Source organism: Nannospalax galili, unplaced genomic scaffold (assembly GCF_000622305.1).
Source record: "Nannospalax galili isolate Female #2095 unplaced genomic scaffold, S.galili_v1.0 scaffold432, whole genome shotgun sequence".
NCBI lineage: Eukaryota > Metazoa > Chordata > Mammalia > Rodentia > Spalacidae > Nannospalax > Nannospalax galili.
Window position 1 is genome coordinate 264790 of NW_008331138.1, and position 15537 is coordinate 280326.

The 15537-nt window shown below is 53.3% G+C and overlaps 2 protein-coding genes across 5 annotated transcripts in view; one reads left to right on the forward strand and one right to left on the reverse strand.

Annotated features, from left to right (window-relative positions):
* Fkrp (fukutin related protein) overlaps positions 1-405 on the reverse strand; it is a 13007-nt gene extending 12602 nt beyond the window's left edge. The window contains exon 1 of one of the 3 annotated variants that reach the window (XM_008821799.2): positions 361-405. The gene's annotated coding sequence lies outside the window, so the exon portion shown is untranslated. The remainder of the gene's footprint in view (positions 1-360) is intronic. The other 2 variants (XM_029558078.1, XM_008821804.2) reach the window with 2 other exon arrangements.
* Strn4 (striatin 4) overlaps positions 7-15537 on the forward strand; it is a 24691-nt gene continuing 9160 nt past the window's right edge. For both annotated transcript variants that reach the window (XM_008821791.2, XM_008821795.2), the window contains exons 1-7: positions 7-297; positions 7252-7355; positions 7795-7868; positions 8972-9050; positions 11268-11465; positions 13372-13513; positions 15023-15182. In XM_008821791.2, the coding sequence (XP_008820013.1) occupies positions 16-297; positions 7252-7355; positions 7795-7868; positions 8972-9050; positions 11268-11465; positions 13372-13513; positions 15023-15182 (1039 nt within the window). In that variant the 5' untranslated portion in view covers positions 7-15. The remainder of the gene's footprint in view (positions 298-7251; positions 7356-7794; positions 7869-8971; positions 9051-11267; positions 11466-13371; positions 13514-15022; positions 15183-15537) is intronic.

Genomic DNA, 15537 nt, shown 5'->3' on the forward strand with positions numbered 1-15537 from the left:
CGGCCCCGGGCCTCCATGATGGAGGAGCGAGCGGCCGCCGCGGTCGCCTCGGCCGCCTCCTCCTGTCGCCCTCTGGGCTCGGGCACGGCTCCCACCCCGACTGCGGCGGCCCCGGCCTCCAGCCCTGCCCCTGGGCCCGGCCCGGTCGGGAAAGGAGGCGGTGGCGGAGGCAGTCCGGGTCCCACGGCGGGCCCCGAGCCCCTCAGCCTGCCTGGCATCCTGCACTTTATCCAACACGAGTGGGCACGCTTCGAAGCCGAGAAGGCTCGCTGGGAGGCCGAGCGCGCCGAGCTGCAGGTGAGCGTCGCCGCTGCCCTTCCCCGCGTCCCCCGCCCCGGGCCCGGCCGGGCCTCGCCTCACCCGCTGCCGCCGCCGCCGCCATCTTGGAGCAATGGCCGCCGGGACAGCCGGGAGGGGGGGGCGGGCGAGGACGGCGACGGGCCGGCGGCCGGAGTCCCGGGACACCGGAGCGGGGGACCGTGCGATGGGCGTGGAGGGACGCGGGACGACGGGTGCGGGGCCGAGCGGACCTGGTGCCGCGAGTGGAAGTGATGTCCTAAGCCTAGGGGCGCCTGAGCGAGTCGGGGTCCCCAGGGACACACACGGAGGGGAGCTCGGGACAAGGATGCTGAGAAAGTGGATGGGGGGTGGTCCTGCGTGAATCAAAGCTGTGCACTTGCATCCCGATCCCACACAGATGCTGGTGGGATGGACTGGGTGTCTCGTCTGTCCTGGGGACACACAGACTTGATGTCCGCGAGGGAAGAGCGGAAGTCCCAGAGCCTGGGATGGGGTGCCTTTGGGGGAGTGTCTGGACTGGAGGAACTGAAAGATGACTATGTGAGGACTTAGGAAGGTGGGAGGAAGGTTTCCAGGGAGTCTCAGAATGAAGTGTGTGTGACGCTTTGGGGAAATCGAGGCATGTGTGGCCACCATGGAGGGGAGGGGTCTTTGGGGTGGAAACATGGACAAGGCAGGGGACATACGGTAGGAACCCGGGCAGGAGAGCTTGAGAAGGGGAGCCCCAGGTTTTTGGGGGGGGCGGTTCTGGAAAGATGGGAATGATGGCTCCGGGAGGAGAGAGGTGTGAGGATGTTAGGTAGGTGTCCTGAACTGAAGGGGCAGGTGTCAGGCATGTCCAGTGTGAAATCAAGGACACCTGTGATGGAGACTGGCAGAATAGGGGGTACCTTGGGGCGATACTTTAGGGGCAGCATTTTGGAGAGGAAGAGGGCAGTGTGAGGAGGGACTCTCAGAAGTGGTTTTGGAAAGATTTTATGGTTTGTGGAGAGAAGACTGTGCAGCGTGATGGTACATGGAAGAGGAATTGGGCTGGGCTCTGTGACCTTGAGTGAAGGACTGCTTGTGGACAGTGTCCTTACAGGTCTAGGGAACCAGAGAGGTGAGCACTTGGTGGGCTTTGGGGATGGGCTGCCAGGAGTCTTGGTCTGGGGTGTTATTAGCAGAAATTGTCAGTACTTGACTTCTAGCAGCATAGCTGTCTCTTTCATGTCTAGTTGAAGTAGGGACTCAAATAACTGATTAGAATTTTGGCCGTGGGATGAATAGAGAGCATCCCACTGTTTGAGTGTGTGCGTGTCTCCCTTAGCTGGTGGTAGCTGAGGCTTGGCTCGGGTGGGAAAGGAATTCTTACGTAAGTGCTCCTCACTTTGTGCCCAACTCTAAGGCTCTTTCCCATCTCATTAGATCTTCTCAATACCCCATTATGCAGGCAGGGCCAATGCCATTACTTCACTCAACAGTAGTGACAGCAGCTGCTATTTATTCAGGGCAGATTATGTGCTGGACACTATATTCAGAACTTTAGATAGTGCTACCATTTAATTCTTACAACATTCTGAGAGGGGAAACGATATTATCCCTTCCTCACTTTTTCAATAAGCAAAAAGGAAACATGCTTTGAGAGGGCAAGTCTGAGGATCACTGCACCAAGTATCCGTGCTGGTCTGTGTCTTCTCCTTGTCAGCCACCCAGGATAGGTGAGAAGAGTGGCCCCAGGAAGCTTAGTGTCCTCACAGGTCACCCAAGCCATCACAACAGTGTGGGCTGAATCTCCATGTCTGGAACTACATGTCTGAGCTACAGTTGCACAATAACATCTTGTTTCTCTATCTCTCCCTCTCTCCCTCTCTCTGTCTGTCTGTCTGTCAAGCTCTCTCTCTCCCTCTCTCCCCCCCTCCCTCCCTCCCTCTCTCTCGTCTTGCTGTGTAGCCCAGGCTGGCTTCAAAGTTGCCATCCTCCTGCCTTTGCTTCCTGAGTGCTGGGATTACAGGCGTATGCTACCACACCTTGCTCAGCTTAATGAGGGATGTGTGCCTGTCCTCTTGGTTAGTAACCATTTGTGGAACTCAGAGCACCCTGCAAGGCTCAAAATCATCACTTAACTTTGTGCTTTTGTTAACTTTAGTAAGAAGTCAAACATCTCAGGGATATGTACATATATATGTACGTGTGTGTGTGTGTGTGTGTGTGGTAATGCATGTGCATGTGTGTATTAATATGCATGTACATATGTGAGTGGAAAGGGCAAGTTCCCTCCTGTTCTCTCTAAGACCTCCTCTCCAAATGTTGTTGCTATTAGAGTAGTTCAGAGATGTGTGTGTGTGTGTGTGTGTGTGTGTGTGTGTGTGCGCAGAATGGATGGAGTCATGTTATAATATGCCACTTTGTGACTTCCCATAAAAATCGTGACATTTTAGTCTTTTCCTCTCAGCACAGAGCTCTTATTTTTTATAGCTATGTAGTATTCCCTTGGATGTTTATACCTTAGCTTGTTTATTTTGACCCATGTCAGTGGATTTTTAGGCAGGCATGCTTCCAATTTGCCCCTTGTCAGTAATGGCTCTGGAGACTAGAGAGATAGCTCCCTTGGGTAAGTATGAGGACTTGAATTTGATCCCCCGTATTCATAAAAGTAAGGCATGGTGTGGTGGCACACACTTTTAATCCCAGCACTCAGGAGGCAGAGGCAGGTGGATCTCTTAGGAGACCGAGGCCAGCCTGGTCTGCATAAGGAGTTCCAGGCCAGCTGGGGCTACAGGGAAACCCTGTCTCAAAAATAGGTAGGTAGGTAAATAAATAGATAAATAAATAAACAAATAAATAAATAATAAAAGAGTCAGGCATGGTGGCACGTGCTTGTGATCCCAGTGTTGGAGAAGTGGAGGCAAGTAGGTCCCTGGGGCACACTGGCTAGCCAACCTGGCCTAATTGGTGAGCTCCAGGCTAGTGAGAGACCCTGTCTCAAAAAACAAGGTGGAGGGCTCCTGAGGAACAACACTAGAGGTGTTCCCTAGCTTCTACACACTTGTATGTGTATGTATACATATACAAGCTTGTATGCACACACAAACACACAAGATGTAGCTTTGATGAATGTGTTTTTCTTCCTGTGTGATTGTGATATGGAATGGGGAAATGGATGTATTTATGCAATGATGATTGCTGTCTTTTGCCATTTTTATTACTTTATTTTATTTATCTTTTAATTACATTTCTGTGTGGCGGTCAGAGGACAACTTATGGGACTTGTTTGTCTTCTACCTTATGGGTCTCAGAGATCAAACTGGGGCGTCAGACTTAGTGCTTTTATCTCACTGGTCCAGCCTCCTCAAGTTTTGAGTCAAGGTCTTCCTCTGTACCCCAGGGTGGCTGCAAACTCACAATCCTCTGGAGTTCTGGGGTTCAGGTCTGCACCGTTCCAGCATAATTGAAACGCACTCTCTGTAATGGGTGTGCACTAACACACCACACCTGGCCAACAGTGTCCCTTCTTACCCACCTTTATTCCAGCCAGCATTCATGCCTTCCAGAAGGGCGACTTCCCTTGAGGTCCTTCGAGGCCAAGCAATATCAGTGCTGAGGAGCTGAGGAACTGGCCCCTGACTGCTCCTGACACAGGTCCCCTGTGCAGTCGGTGTTCAAGTCACAGGTGGAAAGGGGGTTGACCAAGAGGCCCCAGAGTTTGGAGCAGGGCAGTGGTGAGGTGCACTCTGATAATAAGTAGGAATGTGCCATGGATGAGGTGGTCCTGAGGAGCAAGTGATGTAGTTCCTGTGCCTCAGAAGCTTCTAGATCAACAGAAGAGGCTGGTTTGCTCAGGAGTCTACAGAGAACTGTCTGTGCTTATGCATCAAGTTCTCAAGTGTGTGGCTCCGCTGTGTGCTTCTGAGAAAGGAAGTCCCTTGGAGAGGGATCCAAACCCGACATGGGATAGCAAGCCAAGGAGAGGAGATGTGATGTGGAACTGTGGGCCATCCCCTCCCACCTCAGCTTCCATGGACTCAGGAATCAGGAGATCATCCCTGCCAGGAGCTTTGGGAGTGCTGCAGGCTCCAGGCACTCTGGGGGACAGAAAGTCTACAGTGGGAGTGGGGGCTGTGTACTCAGGAAGAAGCCAAGGCAGTTCTGCCCCTAGAGAGAGGAACAGCCCGAGAGGCAGCAGCTCGGTATCAGAACCCAGAGTTGCAGCAGTGCCATGTCTGTGTGGCTGGAGGACATGGTAGGGTGGAAAGGGTGAGCAGGATGCTGCCAGCTCGCAGCTCACTGCTGCCCATCACGTGGGAGACTGCCCGGCTGTACAGTGCTTCCCATTTTTGGTGGGATTCCACCAATCCAGACATTTCAGCCACATCTTCTTGGTTCTCCTTCCTCTCTTCTCTGCCAGAGGAACCGGAAAGGGGACAGCAGAACATGAGGGTGCTGGTGAGGTCCCTGAGCACCACCAGAGTGAGGTCTGCCCCTCTCAGCCCACTGTCATATCTCCTGGGATCTTTAATTTGTTTCTTTGTGTGTCGGGGGGAGGGGGTACACCTGTGGAGGTCAGAGGACAGTTTGAGGGAGTTGGGTTTCTCTTCCTACCATATGGGTCTCTGAACTGAACTCCAGTTCGTCAGGTGCCTGCTGAGTTGTCTTGCTGATTCTGGTCTTGTTTTGAAATTTATTTATTTTTTATATGTATGAGTGTTTTGCCTACATTTATATATATGCACCAACATGCGTGCAATGCCCATGGAGGTCAAAAGAGGGCATCAGTTCCTCTGAAACTGGAGTTAGGAACAGTTGTTAGCCACCATGTAGGTGCTGGGAACTGAACCCAGGTCCTCTGCAAGAGCAGCCAGTGCTTTTAACCACTGAGCCATCTCTCCAGCACTTGGCTTTGGTGTTTGTTTGTTTGTTTGTTTGTTTGTAGCAGGATCATAGCACAGGCTGGCCTTGAACTGACCCTCCTGCCTCTACCTCCTGAGTTCTGGGATCACAGTCATTAATCCCACCACACTTAGTTTATTTGGTACAGGAGATACAGTTCAGGGCTTCATGCATGCTAGGCAAGCACTCTACCAACACATCCTCAATCCTTTTCTGGGATTTCTGAAGCTGCCTCCTTTTATTGGGAGCATCTCTTCTTTGAGCTTTGCTAAGCCCACACTCAGTTCTCCACATTATGGTGGTAATTACTTGGGTAATAGGTATAGGAGATCACATCTCTCCTTTGCTTGAAAAGCCTCTGAGGCTTCCCTGTGCTCTTCAGATGAATGTCATGTTCATCATGTGGTCCATGACCCTTTCTCCAACTTTCCTCACTTACCCCCAGTTTACATTCTGATGCATCCTGCTATCCTTTTAGAGCGCCTTCAGCCTGCCCTATTTGTCCTTTCATCTCTCTTCAGCCACAGCTCCCTTCTCTTCCTCAGTGAACTTCAGGTTAGCCTCAGTTCTCTGTTCACCCTGGAGCAACACAAAGGTGAGAGATAGCAGGCCTGGGCTGGATGTGGTAATACAAGCCTTTAATCCCAGCACTTAGGAGGCAGAGGCAGGAGGATCTCTGTGAGTTCAAGGCCAGCTTGGTCTACATAGTGAGTTCTAGGCCAGCTGGGGCTGCAGGGAGACCCTGTCTCAAAAGAGAGTTAGTAGACCTGGGGTTCAGGGCACAGGGTAGGTAGGTCAGGGCCCTTCCAGTCCCAGGGAAAAGATGAGCAGTGTCGGTAGACATCTGAGAGGCTACTCAGGACAGATGAACAGTCTGGGAGAGTTGGCCAGGTCAGCCTGGGGGTTTTGGGGATCCCTAGAAGCACTTCAGCAGGCCTGTGATATGTGCAAGGAATGGGAAGACGACCATCTGCAGAGGCCTGGCCACCCCAGTCTCACTCCCTACTGGGTCTCCTGGCTCCCAGGATCTCCCTGATGAATGGGACCCATTTTGAAGTTGAGAACAAGTAGACAGGGAGAACAAAGTGAAGAGACGCAGAGGTAGGAGCTGGCACATCTACCCCCCCCACACCCACTGCAGGCTTCACAGAGGAGCTGAACACAGAGGTGACAGCACCCTTGAGTCTTCTGTCTTCTGGCATGGTGGAGGAAGGCCTGGTGAGCCGCTCAGCTTCTGCAGCAGATCAGTGGCAAAGCCAGGCCTGGAGCTCAGACTATCTTGGGCTGGAACACTGGAGCTATTGGGGGGGAGCCAGCATGCACACCAAGCTCCAGGCTGATAGAAGGGCTTCCGGAACCCAATCATGGGCCAGGATCCTGCCTCAAATGCTGTTGGCCCAGTGTCTATAAATGACCTGTTGACAGACTGGAGCAGACTAGGGCAGCCTGAGCCAGCAGGTGGGAAGGAGGGCTTGGCAGGAGCCCTCACCATGCCTGTGGCACATCTCCTCATGCCCTGGGCAACATCAAGCTTTCTACAGCTTCTGCATTGCAGTGGGAGCTGAGCTCGGCCTCCTACTCTTGTCCCCAAGTGCCAGAAGTAGCTTCCTACGCCTCCCAGAGACAGATGCTCTGAAGGAATAGTGGGACACCACCTCCACCAGCAGCCATAGGGGCAGCAGCTGACTGGGGGAGGCGGGCAAGGACTGTTAATGCTTAACACCCCCAACACTATCCCTGTTTTAACTTCATGGGCTAAGGACGCCTCTTCAGGTGTGCATGTGTGTGGGTGTGTGTATTAGTAGATATCACATTATATATATGTGTGTGTTTTTAGATAGTCTCACTCTAGCCCAGGCTGGCTGCAAACTCATGGCAATCCCTCTGCCTCAGCCTCCCAAGTGCTGAGATTAGATGAGAGGCACCTCAGCCAGCTCCTCTTGAGCTCTTTGTAGGTGGCACATCCGGAGGCCCTCCCCCTTAATGCTCCATTGAATTTTGGCATTACTGTGGGAGACGGACACACATAAGTGAGACTCAACCCCTGAGCCCTGCTGTCCTCCTTTCCCATCTGTCCCCCAGGCACAGGTGGCCTTCCTTCAGGGAGAGAGGAAAGGGCAGGAGAATCTAAAGACTGACCTGGTACGGCGGATCAAGATGTTGGAGTACGCGTTGAAGCAGGAGAGGTGAGAGGTCACTGTCCCGGGCAGGGTGACCAAGCCCCTATACTCCTGTCAGCCAAAGGAGTCTGCCGCCTTCCTCCTCCCGACATCTCCAGGGGTGGCAGGGAGGCAAGACCTGGTGGGTGGGATTCAGGACAGTGGCAGCATTTGTGACAATGGCAAATCACTGTGCACCCAAATTCTGAATAACCACTGCCTCGCTTATTCTTCCCATGGTCTGAGGATGTTGCTGGTCATGGTTCTGGGGAGGGGAGGAACTGAGACTTCAGGAGGAGGGTAACTTCTGGGATCCTAGAGCTAGTGCCTAACCCCAAGTTGTGGCCTCCACAGTGCCCCCTGTGGGGCAGAGAGTTGATGAAGGAGACCCCAACTTGGGATTCCTGAGGTGACCTCTGGCCCTGTCTACTCTCCTCTTTCCTGCTCATTCATGATTTGCTCTTAGGGCCAAATATCATAAACTGAAGTTTGGGACAGACTTGAACCAAGGGGAGAAGAAGGCAGACCTGTCAGAACAAGGTACCCACTCTTGCTTCCTCCCCTTAGCTGCCCCCAGCACAGCTGCTTGGGGTAGAGAAGGTACAGATGGCCTGCATTTGCTCACTTCACTCCATGAAAAGCAGCAGTGGCCACGGAGGCGGGGTGGGATGGATAATCCTCATTGTCCCTTCCCATCTGCCCTGGGTCAGGAATTGTGCTGGGCCCTACCTGCCTGCCTTCCTTCCATCCCTCCAGCCACATGACAGATGCTCCAGCAGCTCCTGCTGCCTTCTGTCAGGAGAGCAAGCGGGGCTATATATAGCGTGCTGTGGAAATCATAGGAAATACTTCACTGAAGAGGTGGTGTTTGCATTGGATTGTCAGTCAATCATCTATCCCCTCCTCAAAAAAATGTATTTGTGAGGTGCTGACTTCAAGACAGAGAACAGGGGCATAGCAGAGAACAAGGTCAGTGTGGCCCTGCTCTCTGGGCACTGATGGTCTAAGCTTCTGCAAAGAGGAATCAGCTGCCTGTGGGGCATGAGAGAAGAGTGGCTAGTCAGTGTGGGTGAAGCCTGTGCTCAGTACTGAGCTGTGCTGATGATGCTGGGGCTGTAAAGTCCTAAGGCTAAGGGAGGTCATGGTCCAGCACCATGCTCCTCCTGTCAGTATGTAAGTAAGCTCTTTACTGGTGTAACTGGGTGCCCAGCTGGGCTTTGTGGAGGCCCAGTGGCTCCCTGGTGAGTGCAGTGCTGGGCAGCTTTCCTAACCCTCCTCGCCTCAACCCCAGAGGTTGATGCTGTGGTTGTTAACCTCCTTTCCCCGTGTATTGTTGTGTGGAGCTGCTCTGGGAAGTGCAGAGCTGGACTTGACCCCAGACTGCCCACTGCTGCATAAGAAATAGCAGCCAGCCATGCACGTGGAGGCAGAGCTTTGCACGTATCTGGGAGTGGTTGGCCAGAAGCCAGTCTGGAGACTAGGAATGAGGAGGGCTTCCAGGAGCCAGTTGCACAGCGGGACAGTGGGGAACACACAGGAAGTGGGGACACAGGTGGGGGATTTAGACTTGGAGTGAGAGGATGAAAGGGTGTTGGGTAAGTGACCGTCCTCTGATTGAGATACCCCCTCCTTTTCTCTGCCAGTCTCCAATGGCCCCGTGGAGTCAGTCACACTGGAGAACAGCCCACTGGTGTGGAAGGAGGGGCGACAGCTTCTGCGACAGTGAGTGGGGAGTGAGGTGGGGCAGGATGAGGCATGGGACACACAGCATATTTGGCTCAGGAGATAAGCCCAAGGAATCCACAGTCCTTCCTGTCCCCACTGGGAACATGAACTACCAGGATCCCAGCCAGCCACAGCTGGACTGACCCGTCACCCAATGGGAGCCCTGCCTGGGGAGCTAGAGGAAGGCTGCCTGCAGAAGGCAGGTGTGGGGCCCCCACACCTGGAACTTGGCTCTGCATGCTTTTATGGCATTTTGTTCTTAAAGAGTAATGTTGGGCCAGGTGTGGTACTCATGCCTTTAATCCAGAACTCAGGAGGCAGAGACAGGTGGATCTCTGTGAGTTCAAGCCCAGCCTGGTCTACATAGCAAGTTCCTAGGTCAGCTGGGGCTACAGGGAGACCCTGTCTCAAAAAGACTTAAAAAAAAAAAAAAGTAATGTTGGAAAAATACCATTTAAAGAGTAATGCTGAATTGCCTTATTAGTGAAAGTAATGCTTAGGGTTTGATCCACCTAGGAGCTCACAGAAAAGGTGGTGAGCTCTGGCCTTCAAACCAGGATTTTTTATTATTGAAAAGATTTGAGCATTTTAGGACACTTGAGAAGTAAATAATTCTACTCCCGAGGAACTCTGTACCCAATAAACACTTTGTACCTCTGGACTGTCGATCTCTTCAGCTTTTCAGCAGCTCTCAGTCTCTCACAGTGTTCTGTGTGTGTTCAAAGCTGGGATTCCCCTTTCACTGCTCCTGTGTTTTGTGATGTTTTTACTAAGTGTTATAAATATCTTCCATATAAGTTAACATGCATAATTTTAAGAACTTTATAGAAGGGGAGTGTGACTCAAGGGTAGAACCTTGCTTACCTCTTGGGTCCAGACCCTGGGGTCCATCCTCAGCACCAGAAACAAAAACTACTTAATTGTCTGCCCTGTGGAGTGCCAGAGTACTCTGAAGCCAAGACTTCCCAGAGATAGTGTTGATAGTTGAGATAGTTTTAGATTTTCAGTCTTACAATGTGACAAACTTCAGAAACCTGACTTCCTTAAGCTCAATATCTTCAAACTACTGCTATCTTAAAGTGGGCTCAAATAACCCCTGCTGATTATGAAAGTAAACAGTGGTAGCCGGCCACACTGACCACAGGTCTGCCACGTGCTGGTACCACACTCATTGCCTCCTGCACTGATGCTCTCGACGTGCCCCTTATTTTCAGGGGTGTAGAGGCCATTCAGCTAATACATAGAGGGTCTGCAGTGAGCTTTCAGGCAGTTACCCCCAAAGCCCACCTCCCTGATTGTCAGGCCTCACTGCCTCTCTGTTCCCTTGGAAAATGAGAGCCTCAGCCACACACAGGCATTAAAGGTCTGGGACAAGTGTACCCAAAGGCCAAGCTGAACAGAAAGTCCCTCTCAGCCAGGCAACCTAGGGCTGGCCCTCTTGCAGAGCAGAGAGGCAGTGTTGTCTCTTGTCTCTTGAAGCCACAGATACCCAGGACTGACTTTTTGATCTTTTCTCTTTCTTTTAGGCCAGTCTCTGCTGGCTTCAGGTTTTTAAGTTGCAGACGTAATAAGTGCTCAGGTGTAGAAGTAAGTAGAACGCGCTGTGGCCGACCTCTTACGGGCCGAGGCTGAGCGCTTGCCTGGCATGCACAAGGCCCTGGGCTCCAGCCCCAGTACTGCAAGACAAAGACATTGACTCTTGTGTCCTGGATCCCACCCTGCAGAGGTCACTGTTGCTCAGTTTATGTTGTCTTCTAGGCGTCCCAGGAAGCAAACACAAGCGTGTGTTTGTGTGTACTGTAAAACATACACACACCCTCACACTTTTTTTTTTCCATTTTTATGAAACCTAGAATCACATGGAACATGGAACATACAACATACCATGTTCATTGTGCTGTTGATCATAGCCATCTCTCTGTGGCACTCTGCCTCGTCACTTTCCACCTAGTGTCCGTCAGTGGACATCTGGCTGTCCCTTGCACGTGGGCTCTTTCCCTACATGTCAGGGACACTTTGTGCCATAGCAGTGTGCATGCGGACCAGGGCTTCTGTTGAGGAGTCTCAGAAGCCGAACTGCTGCTCGGGGGTTGCTTATGAAAACCTAGCATCTGCTCCTCAGTAGACCCTCTGAAGGCTGCTGTGGTCTGTGTGGCCCCTGCTGTCTGAAGCACCTCATGCCATTTGTGACACTCCCTGGCTCTGCCCCTGCAGGTACCTGGAAGAGGTGGGCTACACAGACACCATCCTGGACATGCGGTCCAAACGCGTACGCTCCCTACTAGGGCGCTCGCTGGAGCTCAATGGGGCTGCTGAGCCTATCGAGGGAGCCCCCAGGGCTGCACCTGGCCCTGGGGCCCTTAGTGGTGGCGAGTCTCTGCTGGTGAAGCAGATCGAGGAGCAGATCAAGAGGTGAGCACCTGGCCCAGCAGGCACCCCATTCTTCCTCCTCCTGAGAAGTGTCTGTCATGAAGTCAGCAGGTGCTGGCCCTTCTGGAATGTGTTGTGGGCTCCATCTTTGATGGGTTCCCCTCAGACTCCCCGTGGCCTCCTTTCCTGGCTGAGGGCAGGCCCTGGGCAGCTTGATTGCAGAGGGAACTACGTGCACGGCCTGTGCCCTTGCCCTGGAGATTCTTTGTTCATCTTCCCATCAGTAATTATTATTCATCAGAACCAGTAACATCATTAGGCGAGTCTCAGTGCTATCAAGAATGTGAAGAGAGTAGCCCCAGCTACTCAGGAGGATTCCTTCAGCCCAGGGGTTCGAGATCAGCCTGGCCAACACAGTCTCAAAAAAAGACTAGACTGGGGATGGAATCCAGTTGGTCAAGTGCTTGTCTAGCATGCTCAAAGCCCTGGGCTCAAGTGACAGGAAAATAGTATTGCTCTAGATGTCAGGCAGGAGGACTTTGTGGAGGCATTTGAGCAGAGGGTAGCAGGAAAGTGTTGTACGCAAGGGAAGCAGTGAGTGCCCAGACTCATACAGAGAAGGCTTGATGTGTGTGGGAAGCAGGCTGGTGTGGCATGGCTGCAGCAAGTGTGCGCATGGCCTGTGGTCTGAGGTCTGTGGTGAGGCCAGATCTCAGGAGGTAGACCATGGAGTGCCTCCTGGCTATGAGAAACACTGGATGTTACCCACAGGGCTGTGGGAAGCTGGTGGTTTCCAGCAGGGTATGACATCATGTAATATCTTGGTCTGCTTTGAGGAGAGGTTGGGGAAGCAGGGAGGTTGGGTGGGAGGGTAGCAGGAGTCCAGGTGAGGGCTGATGGGCCTCAACAGTGATGGGGTGGGAAGTGAGCTCTTGTAAAGGATTTAGAATGGGGAGAGGGAAGGAAGCAAGGTGACTCTGGGCTTTGGTCTGAGGAATGGATTGGCACCTCCTGAGGTCAGGAACCTGACAAAGGAGCGGTAGTTGTTACAGCTGTGCTACGGCCATGTTGCCCACGTGGAGGTGCTGGGAGGACACCTGGAGCTTGGAGGCCTGAACATGTCTCTAGTTTATTGACACACTGTGTTTGGGGAGTGAGTGCAGATTAAGGGTCACTGGAGGGATCCTCCTGGGGACCTGGGGATGCCTGGATCTAGAGGTTAGTGAAAGGAGCTGAAGGAGGAAGCAGCAGACAGAGTCGTGGGTGTTAGAGGAGGAAGAACTCGAAGGAAGGTGTCCTGGCCTGGCCAGAGGGGATAGACAAGTGGCCACAGGGCTTGCCAGCCTAGAAGCAAGTGTGGGTGCTCCGCAGTGATCTCCATAGGGAGTGGTAACTGTCCCGGCAGTTGACAACTTTGGCATGACAGCGGGACAGAGGGTGGGTGTCTGAGTTTGTGTGCTCTGTCTGCACTTGATGTTCGTGCTGGCCGAGCTCTCCTCTGCTAGAGCTTACTGTAGAGCTGGAGGCCAGGAAGTGAAGGAGGAAGAATGCTGCCTCTGCTGAGCAAGGCTCTCCTAGGCCTGTGTTAGTTGGCAGTTGGTTGGAGGTCATTGAGCGTGTCAGACTGGCCACTGTCTCTGACTTTAGAAGGGGCTCAGTGGTACCTTCTTAGCCAGCTCTCATCTGACTTGCCCAGATGTGGGGCAGGTGTCCTGGGGATGGGTGTTGGTGCTCCAGAGCCACAGTAGAAAGGGAACTCAATGTAGTTGGAGGTCCAGCCTTCAATCTGCACATGGGCCCCAGGGATGAGGGTCAGAGACTCTCTGTATGATCAGACCCGAGACTTCTGGGGGATTGGGAGTCATCTTTGTCCAGGCCCTAGCCCCTGAGCCTGGGTGTCACCCTCTCTGGGCTCTGATACCCCCTGCCCACCTCTTTGTCTTGGCAGGAACGCGGCAGGCAAAGATGGCAAAGAGCGACTAAGTGGCTCGGTGCTGGAGCAGATCCCCTTCCTGCAGAACTGCGAGGACGAGGACAGTGACGAGGATGATGAACTGGACAGTGTGCAACACAAGAAGCAGCGTGTGAGGGTGAGCCCTCCTTCTGCTGTCCTGGTCTCTGCCTGGACCCCCACCCGCAGAATACCCCATTCTCCCCTTGAACTCCTGGTCCTGGGAGGCCTTTCCAAACCTGCAGGCCAGGTCAGCACCCTGACCTACTCCTAGATACCTCCACATAGCCCCTTATACCGCCAGATGTCTCCCTACCCCAGAGTTGAATGTTTTTACTGTGACCGAAAAGGGCATGGAACACAACAGGTGCTCAACAAATGTTTGTAAATGTAGCCAATGTGACTGGGCCCAGACCTGGGTGAGGGCTGGGAAGTCAGTAGGATCTAAGGGGGTCTGGTCTGCTGTTGGGTTTAGGACCCAGGCCCTCGAACACTGCCCTTGGGGTAATGTCCTGACTTCATCAGCCTTGTGTCTTGATCTGGCTCCCAGTACCCAGTGAAGTCCTACCTACAGGGCCCTGTGCTTCTGCCTTCTCAAGATGCTGCCCTTGGTCGTGTATGGCCTTAGCTGCTTAGTGAGCATAAGTGAGTCTTAGTGAGTCTGCTCAGACCTTCACAGCCAGCTTTGAGCAGGCCATGGTACAGGGAGGCACAGGGGGTCTACACCTGCAGAACAGTGTGCTGAGGTAGAGGTAGCTGTGGAAGAGGCCTCAGCATCGCCAGAACCCCACCTTCCCAGCACCCTCTGTGGACCCCTACCTTCCTTCTTATTCAGCCCAGGCACCCATTTTTCCCAACAGCCTTGGCCAGCCTCCTGCCTCAGCCTCCTGAGTACTGGGAGTTTGGCCATGAGCCATTACACCCATCTTGTCTCTGACTGCTGTGTGTTCTCTAGGCCTGTGTGTGTGTCACTGAGCCACAGTGCCTTGTTCCTCACGGCTTGTGTGTAGGGTGCCTGACAGTTGTTACTTCTTGATTCAGACCTTCAGATCAGCTTGGTCAGCCCTGGGAAGTCATCTGTGCCCTGGGGAGCCCGTAGTTTGATGTACTACTCAGCGTTTGAGCCCAGTTTGAACTTGGGGACCTGAAGCAAGTGGCCTTGTTCTGCCCAGCCTCTGTTCCCTCACCTGTAGGATGGGAAAAGGTTCAGGTGACTGCACAGTGCTGTGGGGTGGAGTGACACCAAGGCTAAAAGCACCTTCTGAGAGTAACCAGTCCTTGCTTTAGCACACAGCTGTGTGACAAGTGTGTGCTGTCATCATTACCTCTATGCCCAGGGTAGAAAAATGGGGCTCTGCTCATCCACCCTTCAATTATGTACCTCTTTAACCCCCTCTTGCACACACAGGCAGATCTTTTTCACACACACACACACACACCCGGGTTATGTCATCTGACTTCCTGAGAGCCCTGTGTTGGGGAGGGGCTCAGAAAAGCTGTGAGGAGGGATAGTGTGAGCTTGCCATCCTGCTAGAGGGAAAAGAGGGCCCACCACAGTCTCTAGATCCAGGCTGTGGGGGACAAGGTGGTGGTTTGCCTTTTCCTGGTGACCACGAGCCCCTCATCCCCCTTCTTCCCCAACCTCCAGCTCCCATCCAAGGCCCTAGTGCCTGAAATGGAGGACGAGGATGAAGAAGATGACTCAGAGGATGCCATCAATGAGTTTGATTTCCTGGGCTCAGGAGAGGATGGGGAAGGGTCTCCAGACTCTCGGCGTTGTGCTGCAGAGGGGAACCCCCATGAGCTGGGTGAGTTGGGGACTAGCTGACTGGCTTCACTGGGGCAGGACCCATCTCTGCATGTGCAGCTGTTTCCTGCCCATGGCTCTGCCCGGACGGATACACTTCCCGAGGGGGGTCAAGGAGAGCTGGAGTCCCGAGCCAGGGTCAAGCCCTCACCCTTCCCTGGAAAGTCCCTGTGGGCCGTATTCAGAGTGGCCCTGCCAGAGGCCAGGCCTCCAGTTCTCACAGCAAGTCCTGGGGTACCCTAGGCCTGGGGCAGGGCTGGGGCTTACCTGCCACCTCTCACTGGAGCCCTGCCAGCCTGTTTCCTATGCCTCCCCCTCCCTGGGGTCAGTGCTTTGTAGCACCCCCCCCCACCCCC